This window comes from Argiope bruennichi, chromosome 11 (assembly GCF_947563725.1).
Source record: "Argiope bruennichi chromosome 11, qqArgBrue1.1, whole genome shotgun sequence".
Lineage (NCBI taxonomy): Eukaryota > Metazoa > Arthropoda > Arachnida > Araneae > Araneidae > Argiope > Argiope bruennichi.
The window spans coordinates 6,134,848-6,152,380 of record NC_079161.1 but is presented as its reverse complement, the minus strand read 5'-3'; the positions used below and the strand labels follow the sequence as shown (position 1 = coordinate 6,152,380).

Genomic DNA, 17,533 nt, shown 5'->3' with positions numbered 1-17,533 from the left:
TATTTTTAAGTAAAAGTATGATATCTTTGTAGATTCTTATCAAAATATTACAACTTGAAAAGAAAAAAAAAATAGTATATTCTATAAGTAAAATTAAAAAAATAATAATAAAATAAAATTACAAAAACCGAAAGCAAAACGATCGCCGGTGGAGGGGATCGAACCTAATGCCACTGTTTGGTAGCTCGATACACGGACCACTAGGCAATCTGGGATTCGTTGTGGGTTGGAATTGAGAGCCACTTCTTCATTTATTCGTGTATATTCAATAATGGGGCAAATCTCTGCAAGAAAGCCATGTGTATATCGAGAAGAATGAGACTGCGCATGCCCAGAATCCCTAACTTAATTTAGACATTTATTTCTTTAATTCCTTTATTTTGGAAATATTTTTAAGTAAAAGTATGAAATCTTTGTAGATTCTTATCAAAATATTACAACTTGAAAAGAAAAAAAAAATAGTTTATTCCATACGTAAAATTAAAAAAATAATAATAAAATAAAATTACAAAAAGAGAAAGCAAAATGATCGCCGGTGGAGGGGATCGAACCTAATGCCACTGTTTGGTAGCTCGATACTCGGAGCACTAGGCAAGTTACGATTTGTTTTGGGTCTGAATTGAAAGCCAGTTCGTCATTTATTCGTGTATATTCAATAATGGGGCAAATCTCTGTAAGAAAGCCATGTGTATATCGAGAAGTATGAGACTGCGCATCCCCAGAATCTCGGACCGAATTTAGACATTTATTTCTTCAATTCCTTTATTTTGGAAATATTTTTAAGTAAAAGTTTGAAATCTTTGTAGATTCTTATCAAAATATTACAACTTGAAAAGAAAAAAAAATTGTATTTACTATAAGTATAATTTAAAAAAAATTAAATAAAATGACAAAAAGAGAAAGCAAAACGAACGACGTTGGAGGGGATCGAACCTACCGCCACTGTTTGGTAGCTCTAAACTCGGACCACTAGGCAAGTTACGATTTGTTTTGGGTCTGAATTGAAAGCCACATCTTCTTTTATTCGTGTACATTCAATAATGGGGCAAATCTCTGCAAGAAAGCCATTTGTATATCGAGAAGAATGAGACTGCGCATGCCCAGAATCTCGGACCGAATTTCGACATTTATTTCTTCAATTCCTTTATTTTGGAAATATTTTTAAGTAAAAGTTTGAAATCTTTGTAGATTCTTATCAAAATATTACAACTTGAAAAGAAAAAAAAATAGTATTTACTATAAGTTTAATTTTAAAAAAAATTAAATAAAATGACAAAAAGAGAAAGCAAAACGAACGACGTTGGAGGGGATCGAACCTAGCGCCACTGTTTGGTAGCTCGAAACTCGGACCACTAGGCAAGTTACGATTTGTTTTGGGTCTGAATTGAAAGCCACTTCTTCATTTATTCGTGTATATTCAATAATGGGGCAAATCTCTGCAAGAAAGCCATGTGTATATCGAGAAGAATGAGACTGCGCATGCCCAGAATCCCGGACCGAATTTAGACATTTGTTTCTTTAATTCCATTATTTTGGAAATATTTTTAAGTAAAAGTATGATATCTTTGTAGATTCTTATCAAAATATTACAACTTGAAAAGAAAAAAAAAATAGTATATTCTATAAGTAAAATTAAAAAAATAATAATAAAATAAAATTACAAAAAGCGAAAGCAAAACGATCGCCGGTGGAGGGGATCGAACCTAATGCCACTGTTTGGTAGCTCGATACACGGACCACTAGGCAATCTGGGATTCGCTGTGGGTTGGAATTGAGAGCCACTTCTTCATTTATTCGTGTATATTCAATAATGGGGCAAATCTCTGCAAGAAAGCCATGTGTATATCGAGAAGAATGAGACTGCGCATGTCCAGAATCCCTAACTTAATTTAGACATTTATTTCTTTAATTCCTTTATTTTGGAAATATTTTTAAGTAAAAGTATGAAATCTTTGTAGATTCTTATCAAAATATTACAACTTGAAAAGAAAAAAAAATAGTTTATTCCATACGTAAAATTAAAAAAATAATAATAAAATAAAATTACAAAAAGAGAAAGCAAAATGATCGCCGGTGGAGGGGATCGAACCTAATGCCACTGTTTGGTAGCTCGATACTCGGAGCACTAGGCAAGTTACGATTTGTTTTGAGTCTGAATTGAAAGCCAGTTCGTCATTTATTCGTGTATATTCAATAATGGGGCAAATCTCTGCAAGAAAGCCATGTGTATATCGAGAAGAATGAGACTGCGCATCCCCAGAATCTCGGACCGAATTTAGACATTTATTTCTTCAATTCCTTTATTTTGGAAATATTTTTAAGTAAAAGTTTGAAATCTTTGTAGATTCTTATCAAAATATTACAACTTGAAAAGAAAAAAAAATTGTATTTACTATAAGTATAATTTAAAAAAAATTAAATAAAATGACAAAAAGAGAAAGCAAAACGAACGACGTTGGAGGGGATCGAACCTACCGCCACTGTTTGGTAGCTCTAAACTCGGACCACTAGGCAAGTTACGATTTGTTTTGGGTCTGAATTGAAAGCCACATCTTCTTTTATTCGTGTACATTCAATAATGGGGCAAATCTCTGCAAGAAAGCCATTTGTATATCGAGAAGAATGAGACTGCGCATGCCCAGAATCTCGGACCGAATTTCGACATTTATTTCTTCAATTCCTTTATTTTGGAAATATTTTTAAGTAAAAGTTTGAAATCTTTGTAGATTCTTATCAAAATATTACAACTTGAAAAGAAAAAAAAAATAGTATTTACTATAAGTTTAATTTTAAAAAAAATTAAATAAAATGACAAAAAGAGAAAGCAAAACGAACGACGTTGGAGGGGATCGAACCTAGCGCCACTGTTTGGTAGCTCGAAACTCGGACCACTAGGCAAGTTACGATTTGTTTTGGGTCTGAATTGAAAGCCACTTCTTCATTTATTCGTGTATATTCAATAATGGGGCAAATCTCTGCAAGAAAGCCATGTGTATATCGAGAAGAATGAGACTGCGCATCCCCAGAATCTCGGACCGAATTTCGACATTTATCTTCAATTCCTTTATTTTGGAAATATTTTTAAGTAAAAGTTTGTAATCTTTGTAGATTCTTATCAAAATATTACAACTTGAAAAGAAAAAAAAATAGTATTTACTATAAGTATAATTTAAAAAAAATTAAATAAAATGACAAAAAGAGAAAGCAAAACGAACGAAGTTGGAAGGGATCGAACCTAGCGCCACTGTTTGGTAGCTCGAACCTCGGACCACTAGGCAAGTTACGATTTGTTTTGTGTCTGAATTGAAAGCAACATCTTCATTTATTCGTGTATATTCAATAATGGGGCAAATCTCTGCAAGAAAGCCATGTGTATATCGAGAAGAATGAGACTGCGCATGCCCAGAATCCCGGACCGAATTTAGACATTTATTTCTTTAATTCCTTTATTTTGGAAATATTTTTAAGTAAAAGTATGATATCTTTGTAGATTCTTATTAAAATATTACAACTTGAAAAGAAAAAAAAAATAGTATATTCTATAAGTAAAATTAAAAAAATAATAATAAAATAAAATTACAAAAAGCGAAAGCAAAACGATCGCCGGTGGAGGGGATCGAACCTAATGCCACTGTTTGGTAGCTCGATACACGGACCACTAGGCAATCTGGGATTCGCTGTGGGTTGGAATTGAGAGCCACTTCTTCATTTATTCGTGTATATTCAATAATGGGGCAAATCTCTGCAAGAAAGCCATGTGTATATCGAGAAGAATGAGACTGCGCATGTCCAGAATCCCTAACTTAATTTAGACATTTATTTCTTTAATTCCTTTATTTTGGAAATATTTTTAAGTAAAAGTATGAAATCTTTGTAGATTCTTATCAAAATATTACAACTTGAAAAGAAAAAAAAATAGTTTATTCCATACGTAAAATTAAAAAAATAATAATAAAATAAAATTACAAAAAGAGAAAGCAAAATGATCGCCGGTGGAGGGGATCGAACCTAATGCCACTGTTTGGTAGCTCGATACTCGGAGCACTAGGCAAGTTACGATTTGTTTTGGGTCTGAATTGAAAGCCAGTTCGTCATTTATTCGTGTATATTCAATAATGGGGCAAATCTCTGCAAGAAAGCCATGTGTATATCGAGAAGAATGAGACTGCGCATCCCCAGAATCTCGGACCGAATTTAGACATTTATTTCTTTAATTCCTATATTTTGGAAATATTTTTAAGTAAAAGTTTGAAATCTTTGTAGATTCTTATCAAAATATTACAACTTCAAAAGGAAAAAAAATAGTATTTACTATAAGTATAATTTAAAAAAAATTAAATAAAATGAGAAAAAGAGAAAGCAAAACGAACGACGTTGGAGGGGATCGAACCTAGCGCCACTCTTTGGTAGCTCGAAACTCGGAAAACTAGGCAAGTTACGATTTGTCTTAGGTCTAAATTGAAAGCCACTTCTTCATTTATTCGTGTATATTCAATAATGGGGCAAATCTCTGCAAGAAAGCCATGTGTATATCGAGAAGAATGAGACTGCGCATGCCCAGAATCTCGGACCGAATTTCGACATTTATTTCTTCAATTCCTTTATTTTGGAAATATTTTTAAGTAAAAGTTTGAAATCTTTGTAAATTCTTATCAAAATATTACAACTTGAAAAGAAAAAAAAATAGTATTTACTATAAGTATAATTTAAAAAAAATTAAATAAAATAACAAAAAGAGAAAGCAAAACGAACGACGTTGGAGGGGATCGAACCTAGCGCCACTGTTTGGTAGCTCGAAACTCGGACCACTAGGTGTTGAAAATGTATTAATATTTTATTTTATTTATTTGTTTATTTTAGAATGGCAACGTTATTTAAGAAATATTTTTTGCTGTCTCATTTTGTAGATGGCAACTTGTAGATCAATCCCAAGATGGAATAAACAAAGTTTGAATTTTTTACCGGTGGGATATCGTTTTTCTATTTTAATATAAAAAGCGAAAGAAAACGGTGTTTTTTCTTAGGCAGCTTTAACATTTTTTGGCGTCCGCGACAGGACTTTCTCGAAACAAAAATAAATCAAGATGTTTCAAGCAATAAAAGGTTTTAAAAAAGAAGATCTGAAATACGTTGCGTCTGAAATTGGAGAAGACGTATCAGAAAATATTACGATAGTTGGATTAAAAGATCTTATTTTAAAAAGTTGTGAATATAAGAATGATCCAGAATTCGTTCAAGAACTTTTAAGTAATGTTATTTCGGAAAGGAAATTAAAAGAAGAAACCGAAAAAGAAGATAAAAGATTGCAGCTTGAAGCTGAAAAGGAAGATAGAAGATTGCAGCTTGAAGCTGAAAAGGAAGATAGAAGATTGCAGCTTGAAGCTGAAAAGGAAGATAGAAGATTGCAGCTTGAAGCTGAAAAGGAAGATAGAAGATTGCAGCTTGAAATTGAAAAAGAAATAGAATTGGCAAGAATACAATCTCAAAATAGAGGTCAGTCATTTTCTGCTAATTCTACTGCTGATTTAAATAATTATAAGAGAAAGTTTACACTGCCTAGATTAGAATTTAGACAATTTGGCGACGATATTAAAGATTGGCTCCCATTTTGGAGTCAATTTGAGCAAATACATAAAGATGAGGATATCGCACCAGAAGACAAATTTCAGTACCTAGTTCAAGCAACAATTTCTGGTTCTCGTGCTAGAGAGGTTGTTGAAAGTTTTCCGCCAACTGGCGCCAACTATCAAAAGGCTATTGATGGTTTAAAATCGCGTTTTGGTAGAGAAGATATTTTAGTGGAAGTATATGTGAGAGAATTATTAAAATTAATTATTTCTGTGCAAACAAAAGAAACATTTTCATTAACTTCTTTGTATGATAAGCTTGAATCATATTTACGAGCATTAGAAACATTAGGTGTAACCACAGATAAATGTGCATCCATTTTGTATCCTATGGTTGAATCGTGTTTCCCAGCTGAATTTTTAAAGGCTTGGAATCGTAGTAATATTTCCAGTATTAACTCTGACGCGAAAGGAAAATTGGATAATTTGATGCAATTTTTGAAAACGGAAGTTGAAGGAGAAGAAAGAATATGTTTGGCTGTAGCCGGTTTCGGTTTAGGAAAGGGCCAAGAATACAGACCTTTGAAAAAGAAACAATATAGCTCGGAGAATTTGAGAAATAAAGTACCTACAGCTATAGGTTTGTTAACGACTGCTGCAGATAAAGATGTAAAGAAATCTTGCGTTTTTTGCGGTGGTAAACATTCAAGTTCAGATTGCTTTACGGCTCAAAAAATGACTCTATCGGAAAGACAAAAAATAGTCAAGGAAAAACGATGCTGCTTTGCATGTTTATCGCCATTTCACGCAGTTAAAAGATGCCGAGCAGTTTTAAAATGCCTGATATGTTCTAAAAAACATTTTCCTATAATGTGTGATGTGCTTGATTCGCAAAAGATGTCTGTAGAGGGAAAAGAAGATAAACCCGCACTAGATGTTAATATGGCTAATTTTAATAAACACAGCCCTAAGATATTTCTTCAAACTCTCAAAGCTAAAGTGGTATCGGATAATAAACAGAAAATTGTGAGGTTACTTTTTGATTCCGCATCACATAAATCTTACATTTTGAAAAGTGTAGCTGAAGAAATGAATTATACACCCGTTCGATGTGAAAAATTGGTACATTCTCTTTTTGGTGGCGTTATCACTAATGAATTTAAACATAATTGTTATAAAGTAAAATTGAGAAATTTGATTGGAAATTTCGGCTGTAATTTTGAAGTTCTGGATCAATCTATCATTTGTGACAATATTAGACCGGTTTTTAAAGGTCCCTGGATAAAAGAATTAGAGGAAAATCAGATTAATCTAACTGATATTAGCGATACTTGTGAAGGCATTGATATTCTAATTGGAGCTGACGTTATGGGGAAAATGTTAACTGGCAAAAGAAAAGTCTTATCTTCAGGTCTTGTCGCTGTAGAAACTTTCTTAGGATGGACATTAATGGGTAAGGTACCACAGGAAGAATCTTCGGAAGAAAACCTGGCTTTAACAGTGCTGTCCTTATTTGTAAATGAAGCTGAAATCACAAATTTATGGAAATTAGATTCAATCGGAATCAATGATCCTGTTGAGAAAAAATCTAAGAACGAGATTGATCTTCGGACCAAGGAGCATTTTCTAGAAACGGTAACAATTAATAAAGATGGTCGATATGAGGTTTGTTTACCATGGTCTGATGATAAGTCACCTTTGCCCGACAACTTGGATTTGGCGAGGAAAAGGCTCGACTACACTACCTCAAAACTTATAGCTATGAATATGTATGAGAAATATGAAAATATTCTTCTAAATTGGTTAGATGAAGACATAATCGAGGAAGTTCCTACCAACGAAATGAACTCTTATGGTAATTATTTACCTCACCGTGCAGTGATAAAACTAAGCAGCAGCACTACTCCAATTCGTCCGGTGTTTGACGCTTCAGCGAGATTAGCAAATTATCCATCTTTGAATCAGTGCTTGGAATGTGGTCCTAATCTCATTGAGCTTATTCCAAATATTCTTCTTCGATTCAGAGAGGGACAGCTTGGCGTTATAGCTGACATCAGGAAAGCTTTTCTGCAAATTAGTATTCGTAAAGAGGATAGAGACTTCCTTCGGTTTTTGTGGTGGGAAAATAGAGAAGAAAAGAAATTGAGAGTTTTTCGTCACACAAGAGTTGTTTTTGGGGTAAAATGTAGCCCTTTTCTTTTAGCTTCAGTAATTGAGTACCATATTCAAAAATGTGAAGGATTTGAAAAATCTTTGAAGAAAAGACTTTTGGAGAGTTTCTACATTGATAATGTCGTTACTAGTGTCGACAGTAAAGACCAATTAGATCGATTCATTGACAATTCTAAAACCTTGATGGCAAAAGGTGGTTTTGATCTTAGAGAATGGGAATGGTCTGGCGACTGTGAAACTAATTCAAAGGAAGAAACTCAGGTATTAGGTCTTATTTGGAATAAGAAATTAGACACTTTGAAAATTAACATGAAATGGCTGGATGGCATTAATGTGGAAAAAGTAACTAAAAGGAGTATGTTATCTACAGTACATAAAGTATTTGATCCTTTTGGATTCACTGCACCAGTGATGCTCTGTCCGAAAATAATGCTACAAAAGGCATGGACATTAGGTACAAGTTGGGATGAAGAAGTAACTGGTGAGCTTCGTAAAGAATTTCTACAGTGGTTTCAAGAACTTAAGCATTTGTCTGACATACAGATTCCTAGGTGTGTTCAAGCTTCTTCAAAAGATATAAGCAACTGCACTATTCATACGTTTGTTGATGGAAGCAAAGATGCATATGCTGCTGTTACATTCCTTAGAATAGAAAATAATGGTCGAATCGAGCTATTTCTACTTGCAGCGAAATCTCGAGTGGCTCCTTTAAGAGGCACAACTATCCCAAGAATGGAACTTCTTGCGGCGGTGATTGGAGCGAGGCTAGCGAATTCAGTTGTTGAAGCTCTTGGTTGGAAAAATGTTACGATATATTACTGGAGTGATTCTACAACAGTGCTTGCATGGATATTACGAGAAGAAAATTGGTCTGTCTTCGTTAGGAACAGAGTCCAAGAGATAAGGAAGTTGAGTAATCCTACATCATGGAGACACATACCTGGTGATAAGAATCCGGCAGATTTACCTTCCAGGGGCTGCAAGGCAAAACATCTAGTCTCCCTAAGATGGTGGGAGGGTCCACAATGGATGAAAAATGCTTTTGAATTTCAAAACATTATGGGTTCCACCAACCATGATTGGAATGAAGAAGAGATTAGAAAGGAAAAGTCTAAGACGACTTTTATATTATCAAATAATGAAGCCTGTGGTGTTGCAAACTGGTACTACAGATATTTTTCGAACTATGATAGAATAGTTCGTCTTGTTGCATGGATCCTCCGCTTCATGAACAACTGCAAAAATATAACTGAGAAGAAGCATGGTGAATTAACCGCTACAGAATTTCAGGAAGCAGAAATGAAGGTTTTATTTATGATACAGAATGAGTCTTTTCTCCCAGAAGAAGAAAAGAGATTAAAAACCCTACAAGTATTTAAAGACGATCTTGGCATCATCCGTTTGAAAACTAAAATTATTTATCGCAAGGACAGTGAAGATTTTCTTAAACCTATTGTTCTTCCTCCAAATCATGAAGTGGTAAAGCGGTTAATCTATAATGCTCACGTTAAGAACTGTCATGCTGGAATCCAGATACTATTGAATGCACTTAGAGAAAAGTACTGGATCCTAAATGGAAGAAAAGCGGTGAAACATGTGGTGGCCAATTGCATTACGTGTAAAAGATATAGCTCAAAGAACATAGAAGTTATAAGTCCCCCCCTTCCAGAAAATAGAGTAAAGGATGCTGCGGTGTTTCAGATAACTGGCGTTGATATGGCTGGACCTTTATTCCTTAAAGACAAGAAGAGCTGGGTTCTGATTTTTACTTGTGCAGTGTACAGAGCAGTTCATTTCGAGCTTGTTACTGCTGCATCGACTGATGTTTTTTTAATGGCCTTTAGGAGATTTGTTTCTCGCAGAGGAAGATGCACAACAATATACTGCGATAATGGCTCCAATTTTGTTGGAGCAGCCAACTATTTAAAACAACTGGATTGGAACCGCATCCAAAAATATGGAGCAATAAACTCTATTGGCTGGAAGTTTAATCCTCCAACTGCTGCCTGGTGGGGCGGATGGTGGGAGAGATTAATTAGAATTTTAAAAGATCTTTTGAAGAAAGTGTTAGGACAGGCACGTCTCAATTATGAGGAGATGATAACGGTTTTGGCAGACTGCGAGCGTGTAATCAACTCAAGACCTCTAACTTACATTTGCGAAGAGGAAGCTATAAAACCAATTTCTCCATCGATGTTCATACAAGATGTGCATGAATGCAATCTTCCTGATATAGATGCTGTAGAGCAAAATTCTGTGAGCAATAGATTCAAATACAGACAAGCAGTGCTTAAAGACTTAAGAAATCGCTTCAGATCTGAGTATTTGGGTGCTCTCATACAGCGGAGAAATAAAAAATCAAGAAAATGTGCAGTTACTGTTGGTGACATTGTTATGGTGGGAGCAGATAATAAAAAGAGACTTGTCTGGCCTTTAGGTCGTATCACAGAAATCATACCAGGTAAAGATGGACATGTACGACTTGTTCGAGTGCAAACTTCACAGCAGAATTTCCTGCGACCAATTCAAAGAATATATCCATTAGAGTTAACATCCTCTGATGACTTCTCCACTTCGATGACACCAGATGATTTGAATAAGTCAAATGACATCACCAAAACTTCTGACAGTACTTCTGGCAACGAGATGAAATTTAGTAGAGCCGGAAGAAGAATTAAATTGCCAGAGAGACTGAACTTGTGATTTATTTTGTTTTTGATTGGACATTTTCCCATTAATTTTCATTTTTATATTTAAATATTAATTGAAAATTTGTAAAACGTTGCCATTTATTGAATCTCTTAACTGTGTTTAACTAATAGTATTATATTTTGATTATTATTTATAATCAAAAGGTGGGAGGATGTTGAAAATGTATTAATATTTTATTTTATTTATTTGTTTATTTTAGAATGGCAACGTTATTTAAGAAATATTTTTTGCTGTCTCATTTTGTAGATGGCAACTTGTAGATCAATCCCAAGATGGAATAAACAAAGTTTGAATTTTTTACCGGTGGGATATCGTTTTTCTATTTTAATATAAAAAGCGAAAGAAAACGGTGTTTTTTCTTAGGCAGCTTTAACACTAGGCAAGTTACGATTTGTTTTGGGTCTGAATTGAAAGCCACTTCGTCATTTATTCGTGTATATTCAATAATGGGGCAAATCTCTGCAAGAAAGCCATGTGTATATCGAGAAGAATGAGACTGCGCATCCCCAGAATCTCGGACCGAATTTAGACATTTATTTCTTCAATTCCTTTATTTTGGAAATATTTTTAAGTAAAAGTTTGAAATCTTTGTAGATTCTTATCAAAATATTACAACTTGAAAAGAAAAAAAAATAGTATTTACTATAAGTATAATTTAAAAAAAATTAAATAAAATGACAAAAAGAGAAAGCAAAACGAACGACGTTGGAGGGGATCGAACCTAGCGCCACTGTTTGGTAGCTGGAAACTCGGAACACTAGGCAAATTACGATTTGTTTTGGGTCTGAATTGAAAGCCACTTCTTCATTTATTCGTGTATATTCAATCATGGGGCAAATCTCTGCAAGAAAGCAATTTGTATATCGAGAAGAATGAGACTGCGCATGCCCAGAATCTCGGACAGAATTTAGACATTTATTTCTTTAATTAATTTATTTTGGAAATATTTTTAAGTAAAAGCTTGAAATCTTTGTAGATTCTTATCAAAATATTACAACTTGAAAAGAAAAAAAAATAGTATTTACTATAAGTATAATTTAAAAAAAATTAAATAAAATGACAAAAAGAGAAAGCAAAACGAACGACGTTGGAGGGGATCGAACCTAGCGCCACTGTTTGGTAGCTCGAAACTCGGACCACTAGTCAAGCTACGATTCGTTGTGGGTTGGAATTGAAAGCCACTTCTTCATTTATTCGTGTATATTCAATAAAGGGGCAAATCTCTGCAAGAAAGCCATGTGTATATCCAGAAGAATGAGATTGCTCATGCCCAGAATGTCTGACCGAATTAAGACTTTTATTTCTTCAATTCCTTTATTTTGGAAATATTTTTAAGTAAAAGTATGAAATCTTTGTAGATTCTTATCAAAATATTACAACTTGAAAAGAAAAAAAATAGTATTTACTATATGTAAAATTAAAAAAATAAATAAATAAAATGACAAAAAGCAAAAGCAAAACGATCGCCGGTGGAGGGGATCGAACCTAGTGCCACTGTTTGGTAGCTCGATACTCGGACCACTAGGCAAGCTGCGATTCATTGTGGGTTGGTATTGAGAGCCACTTCTTCATTTATTCGTGTATATTCAATAATGGGGCAAATCTCTGCAAGAAAGCCATGTGTATATCGAGAAGAATGAGACTGCGCATGCCCAGAATCTCGGACCGAATTTCGACATTTATTTCTTCAATTCCTTTATTTTGGAAATATTTTTAAGTAAAAGTTTGAAATCTTTGTAGATTCTTATCAAAATATTACAACTTCAAAAGAAAAAAAAATAGTATTTACTATAAGTATAATTTAAAAAAAATTAAATAAAATGACAAAAAGAGAAAGCAAAACGAACGACGTTGGAGGGGATCGAACCTAGCGCCACTGTTTGGTAGCTCGAAACTCGGAAAACTAGGCAAGTTACGATTTGTCTTAGGTCTGAATTGAAAGCCACTTCTTCATTTATTCGTGTATATTCAATAATGGGGCAAATCTCTGCAAGAAAGCCATGTGTATATCGAGAAGAATGAGACTGCGCATGCCCAGAATCTCGGACCGAATTTCGACATTTATTTCTTCAATTCCTTTATTTTGGAAATATTTTTAAGTAAAAGTTTGAAATCTTTGTAGATTCTTATCAAAATATTACAACTTGAAAAGAAAAAAAAATAGTATTTACTATAAGTATAATTTAAAAAAAATTAAATAAAATGACAAAAAGAGAAAGCAAAACGAACGACGTTGGAAGGGATCGAACCTAGCGCCACTGTTTGGTAGCTCGAACCTCGGACTACTAGGCAAGTTACGATTTGTTTTGGGTTTGAATTGAAAGCCACATCTTCATTTATTCGTGTATATTCAATAATGGGGCAAATCTCTGCAAGAAAGCCATTTGTATATCGAGAAGAATGAGACTGCGCATGCCCAGAATCTCGGACCGAATTTAGACATTTATTTCTTCAATTCCTTTATTTTGGAAATATTTTTAAGTAAAAGTTTGAAATCTTTGTAGATTCTTATCAAAATATTACATCTTGAAAAGAAAAAAAAAATAGTATTTACTATAAGTATAATTTTAAAAAAATTAAATAAAATGACAAAAAGACAAAGCAAAACGAACGACGTTGGAGGGGATCGAACCTAGCGCCACTGTTTGGTAGCTGGAAACTCGGAACACTAGGCAAGTTACGATTTGTTTTGGGTCTGAATTGAAAGCCACTTCTTCATTTATTCGTGTATATTCAATCATGGGGCAAATCTCTGCAAGAAAGCAATTTGTATATCGAGAAGAATGAGACTGCGCATGCCCAGAATCTCGGACAGAATTTAGACATTTATTTCTTTAATTCCTTTATTTTGGAAATATTTTTAAGTAAAAGTATGAAATCTTTGTAGATTCTTATCAAAATATTACAACTTGAAAAGAAAAAAAATAGTATATTCCATACGTAAAATTAAAAGAATAATAATAAAATAAAATTATAAAAAGAGAAAGCAAAATGATCGCCGGTGTAGGGGATCGAACCTAATGCCACTGTTTGGTAGCTCGATACTCGGACCACTAGGCAAGCTGCGATTCGTTGTGGGTTGGAATTGAGAGCCACTTCTTCATTTATTCGTGTATATTCAATAATGGGGCAAATCTCTGCAAGAAAGCCATGTGTATATCGAGAAGAATGAGACTGCGCATGCCCAGAATCCTGGACCGAATTTAGACATTTATTTCTTTAATTCCTTTATTTTGGAAATATTTTTAAGTAAAAGTATGAACTCTTTGTAGATTCTAATCAAAATATTACAACTAGCATAGAAATAAAAAATAGTATATTCTATACGTAAAATTAAAAAATAATAATAAAATAAAATTACAAAAAGCGAAAGCAAAACGATCGCCGGTGGAGGGGATCGAACCTAATGCCACTGTTTGGTAGCTCGATACTCGGACCACTAAGCAAGCTGCGATTCGTTGTGGGTTGGAATTGAGAGCCACTTCTTCATTTATTCGTGTATATTCAATAATGGGCCAAATCTCTGCAAGAAAGCCATGTGTATATCGAGAAGAATGAGACTGCGCATGCCCAGAATCCCTAACTTAATTTAGACATTTATTTCTTTAATTCCTTTATTTTGGAAATATTTTTAAGTAAAAGTATGAAATCTTTGTAGATTCTTATCAAAATATTACAACTTGAAAAGAAAAAAAAATAGTTTATTCCATACGTAAAATTAAAAAAATAATAATAAAATAAAATTACAAAAAGAGAAAGCAAAATGATCGCCGGTGGAGGGGATCGAACCTAATGCCACTGTTTGGTAGCTCGATACTCGGACCACTGGGCAAGCTGCGATTCGTTGTGGGTTGGAACTGAGAGCCACTTCTTCATTTATTCGTGTATATTCAATAATGGGGCAAATCTCTGCAAGAAAGCCATGTGTAAATCGAGAAGAATGAGACTGCGCATGCCCAGAATCCCGGACCGAATTTAGACATTTATTTCTTTAATTCCTTTATTTTGGAAATATTTTTAAGTAAAAGTATGAAATCTTTGTAGATTCTAATCAAAATATTACAACTTGAAAAGAAAAAAAAAATAGTATATTCTATACGTAAAATTAAAAAAATAATAATAAAATAAAATTACAAAAAGCGAATGCAAAATGATCGCCGGTGGAGGGGATCGAACCTAATGCCACTGTTTGGTAGCTCGATACTCGGATCACTAAGCAAGCTGCGATTCGTTGTGGGTTGGAATTGAGAGCCACTTCTTCATTTATTCGTGTATATTCAATAATGGGCCAAATCTCTGCAAGAAAGCCATGTGTATATCGAGAAGAATGAGACTGCGCATGCCCAGAATCCCGGACCGAATTTAGACATTTATTTCTTTAATTCCTTTATTTTGAAAATATTTTTAAGTAAAAGTATGAAATCTTTGTAGATTCTAATCAAAATATTACAACTTGAAAAGAAAAAAAAAATAGTACATTCCATACGTAAAATTAAAAAAAAATAATAATAAAATAAAATTACAAAAAGCGAATGCAAAACGGTCGCCGGTGGAGGGGATCGAACCTAATGCCACTGTTTGGTAGCTCGATACTCGGACCACTAGGCAAGCTGCGATTCGTTGTGGGTTGGAATTGAGAGCCACTTCTTCATTTATTCGTGTATATTCAATAATGGGCCAAATCTCTGCAAGAAAGCCATGTGTATATCGAGAAGAATGAGACTGCGCATGCCCAGAATCCCTAACTTAATTTAGACATTTATTTCTTTAATTCCTTTATTTTGGAAATATTTTTAAGTAAAAGTATGAAATCTTTGTAGATTCTTATCAAAATATTACAACTTGAAAAGAAAAAAAAATAGTTTATTCCATACGTAAAATTAAAAAAATAATAATAAAATAAAATTACAAAAAGAGAAAGCAAAATGATCGCAGGTGGAGGGGATCGAACCTAATGCCACTGTTTGGTAGCTCGATACTCGGACCACTAGGCAAGCTGCGATTCGTTGTGGGTTGGAATTGAGAGCCACTTCTTCATTTATTCGTGTATATTCAATAATGGGGCAAATCTCTGCAAGAAAGCCATGTGTAAATCGAGAAGAATGAGACTGCGCATGCCCAGAATCCCGGACCGAATTTAGACATTTATTTCTTTAATTCCTTTATTTTGGAAATATTTTTAAGTAAAAGTATGAAATCTTTGTAGATTCTAATCAAAATATTACAACTTGAAAAGAAAAAAAAAATAGTATATTCTATACGTAAAATTAAAAAAATAATAATAAAATAAAATTACAAAAAGCGAATGCAAAATGATCGCCGGTGGAGGGGATCGAACCTAATGCCACTGTTTGGTAGCTCGATACTCGGATCACTAAGCAAGCTGCGATTCGTTGTGGGTTGGAATTGAGAGCCACTTCTTCATTTATTCGTGTATATTCAATAATGGGGCAAATCTCTGCAAGAAAGCCATGTGTATATCGAGAAGAATGAGACTGCGCATGCCCAGAATCCCGGACCGAATTTAGACATTTATTTCTTTAATTCCTTTATTTTGAAAATATTTTTAAGTAAAAGTTTGAAATCTTTGTAGATTCTTATCAAAATATTACAACTTCAAAAGAAAAAAAAATAGTATTTACTATAAGTATAATTTAAAAAAAATTAAATAAAATGACAAAAAGAGAAAGCAAAACGAACGACGTTGGAGGGGATCGAACCTAGCGCTACTGTTTGGTAGCTCGAAACTCGGAAAACTAGGCAAGTTACGATTTGTCTTAGGTCTGAATTGAAAGCCACTTCTTCATTTATTCGTGTATATTCAATAATGGGGCAAATCTCTGCAAGAAAGCCATGTGTATATCGAGAAGAATGAGACTGCGCATGCCCAGAATCTCGGACCGAATTTCGACATTTATTTCTTCAATTCCTTTATTTTGGAAATATTTTTAAGTAAAAGTTTGAAATCTTTGTAAATTCTTATCAAAATATTACAACTTGAAAAGAAAAAAAAATAGTATTTACTATAAGTATAATTTAAAAAAAATTAAATAAAATAACAAAAAGAGAAAGCAAAACGAACGACGTTGGAGGGGATCGAACCTAGCGCCACTGTTTGGTAGCTCGAAACTCGGACAACTAGGCAAGTTACGATTTGTTTTGGGTCTGAATTGAAAGCCACTTCGTCATTTATTCGTGTATATTCAATAATGGAGCAAATCTCTGCAAGAAAGCCATTTGTATATCGAGAAGAATGAGACTGCGCATGCCCAGAATCTCGGACCGAATTTAGACATTTATTTCTTCAATTCCTTTATTTTGGAAATATTTTTAAGTAAAAGTTTGAAATCTTTGTAGATTCTTATCAAAATATTACAACTTGAAAAGAAAAAAAAAATAGTATTTACTATAAGTATAATTTTAAAAAAATTAAATAAAATGACAAAAAGACAAAGCAAAACGAACGACGTTGGAGGGGATCGAACCTAGCGCCACTGTTTGGTAGCTGGAAACTCGGAACACTAGGCAAGTTACGATTTGTTTTGGGTCTGAATTGAAAGGCACTTCTTCATTTATTCGTGTATATTCATTCATGGGGCAAATCTTTGCAAGAAAGCAATTTGTATATCGAGAAGAATGAGACTGCGCATGCCCAGAATCTCGGACAGAATTTAGACATTTATTTCTTTAATTCCTTTATTTTGGAAATATTTTTAAGTAAAAGCTTGAAATCTTTGTAGATTCTTATCAAAATATTACAACTTGAAAAGAAAAAAAAATAGTATTTACTATAAGTATAATTTAAAAAAAATTAAATAAAATGACAAAAAGAGAAAGCAAAACGAACGACGTTGGAGGGGATCGAACCTAGCGCCACTGTTTGGTAGCTCGAAACTCGGACCACTAGTCAAGCTACGATTCGTTGTGGGTTGGAATTGAAAGCCACTACTTCATTTATTCGTGTATATTCAATAAAGGGGCAAATCTCTGCAAGAAAGCCATGTGTATATCCAGAAGAATGAGACTGCTCATGCCCAGAATGTCTGACCGAATTAAGACTTTTATTTCTTCAATTCCTTTAT

The 17,533-nt window shown here is 33.7% G+C and overlaps 1 protein-coding gene across 1 annotated transcript; it reads left to right on the top strand.

The window, feature by feature from the left end:
- Positions 1-7,409: 7,409 nt before the first annotated feature.
- LOC129957292 (uncharacterized) lies at positions 7,410-11,734 on the top strand. The gene is made up of 3 exons (XM_056069555.1): positions 7,410-9,003; positions 9,409-9,995; positions 11,702-11,734. Exons 1-3 carry the CDS (start codon positions 7,410-7,412, stop codon positions 11,732-11,734), a joined length of 2,214 nt encoding a protein of 737 aa, XP_055925530.1.
- The last annotated feature ends 5,799 nt before the right edge of the window (positions 11,735-17,533 follow it).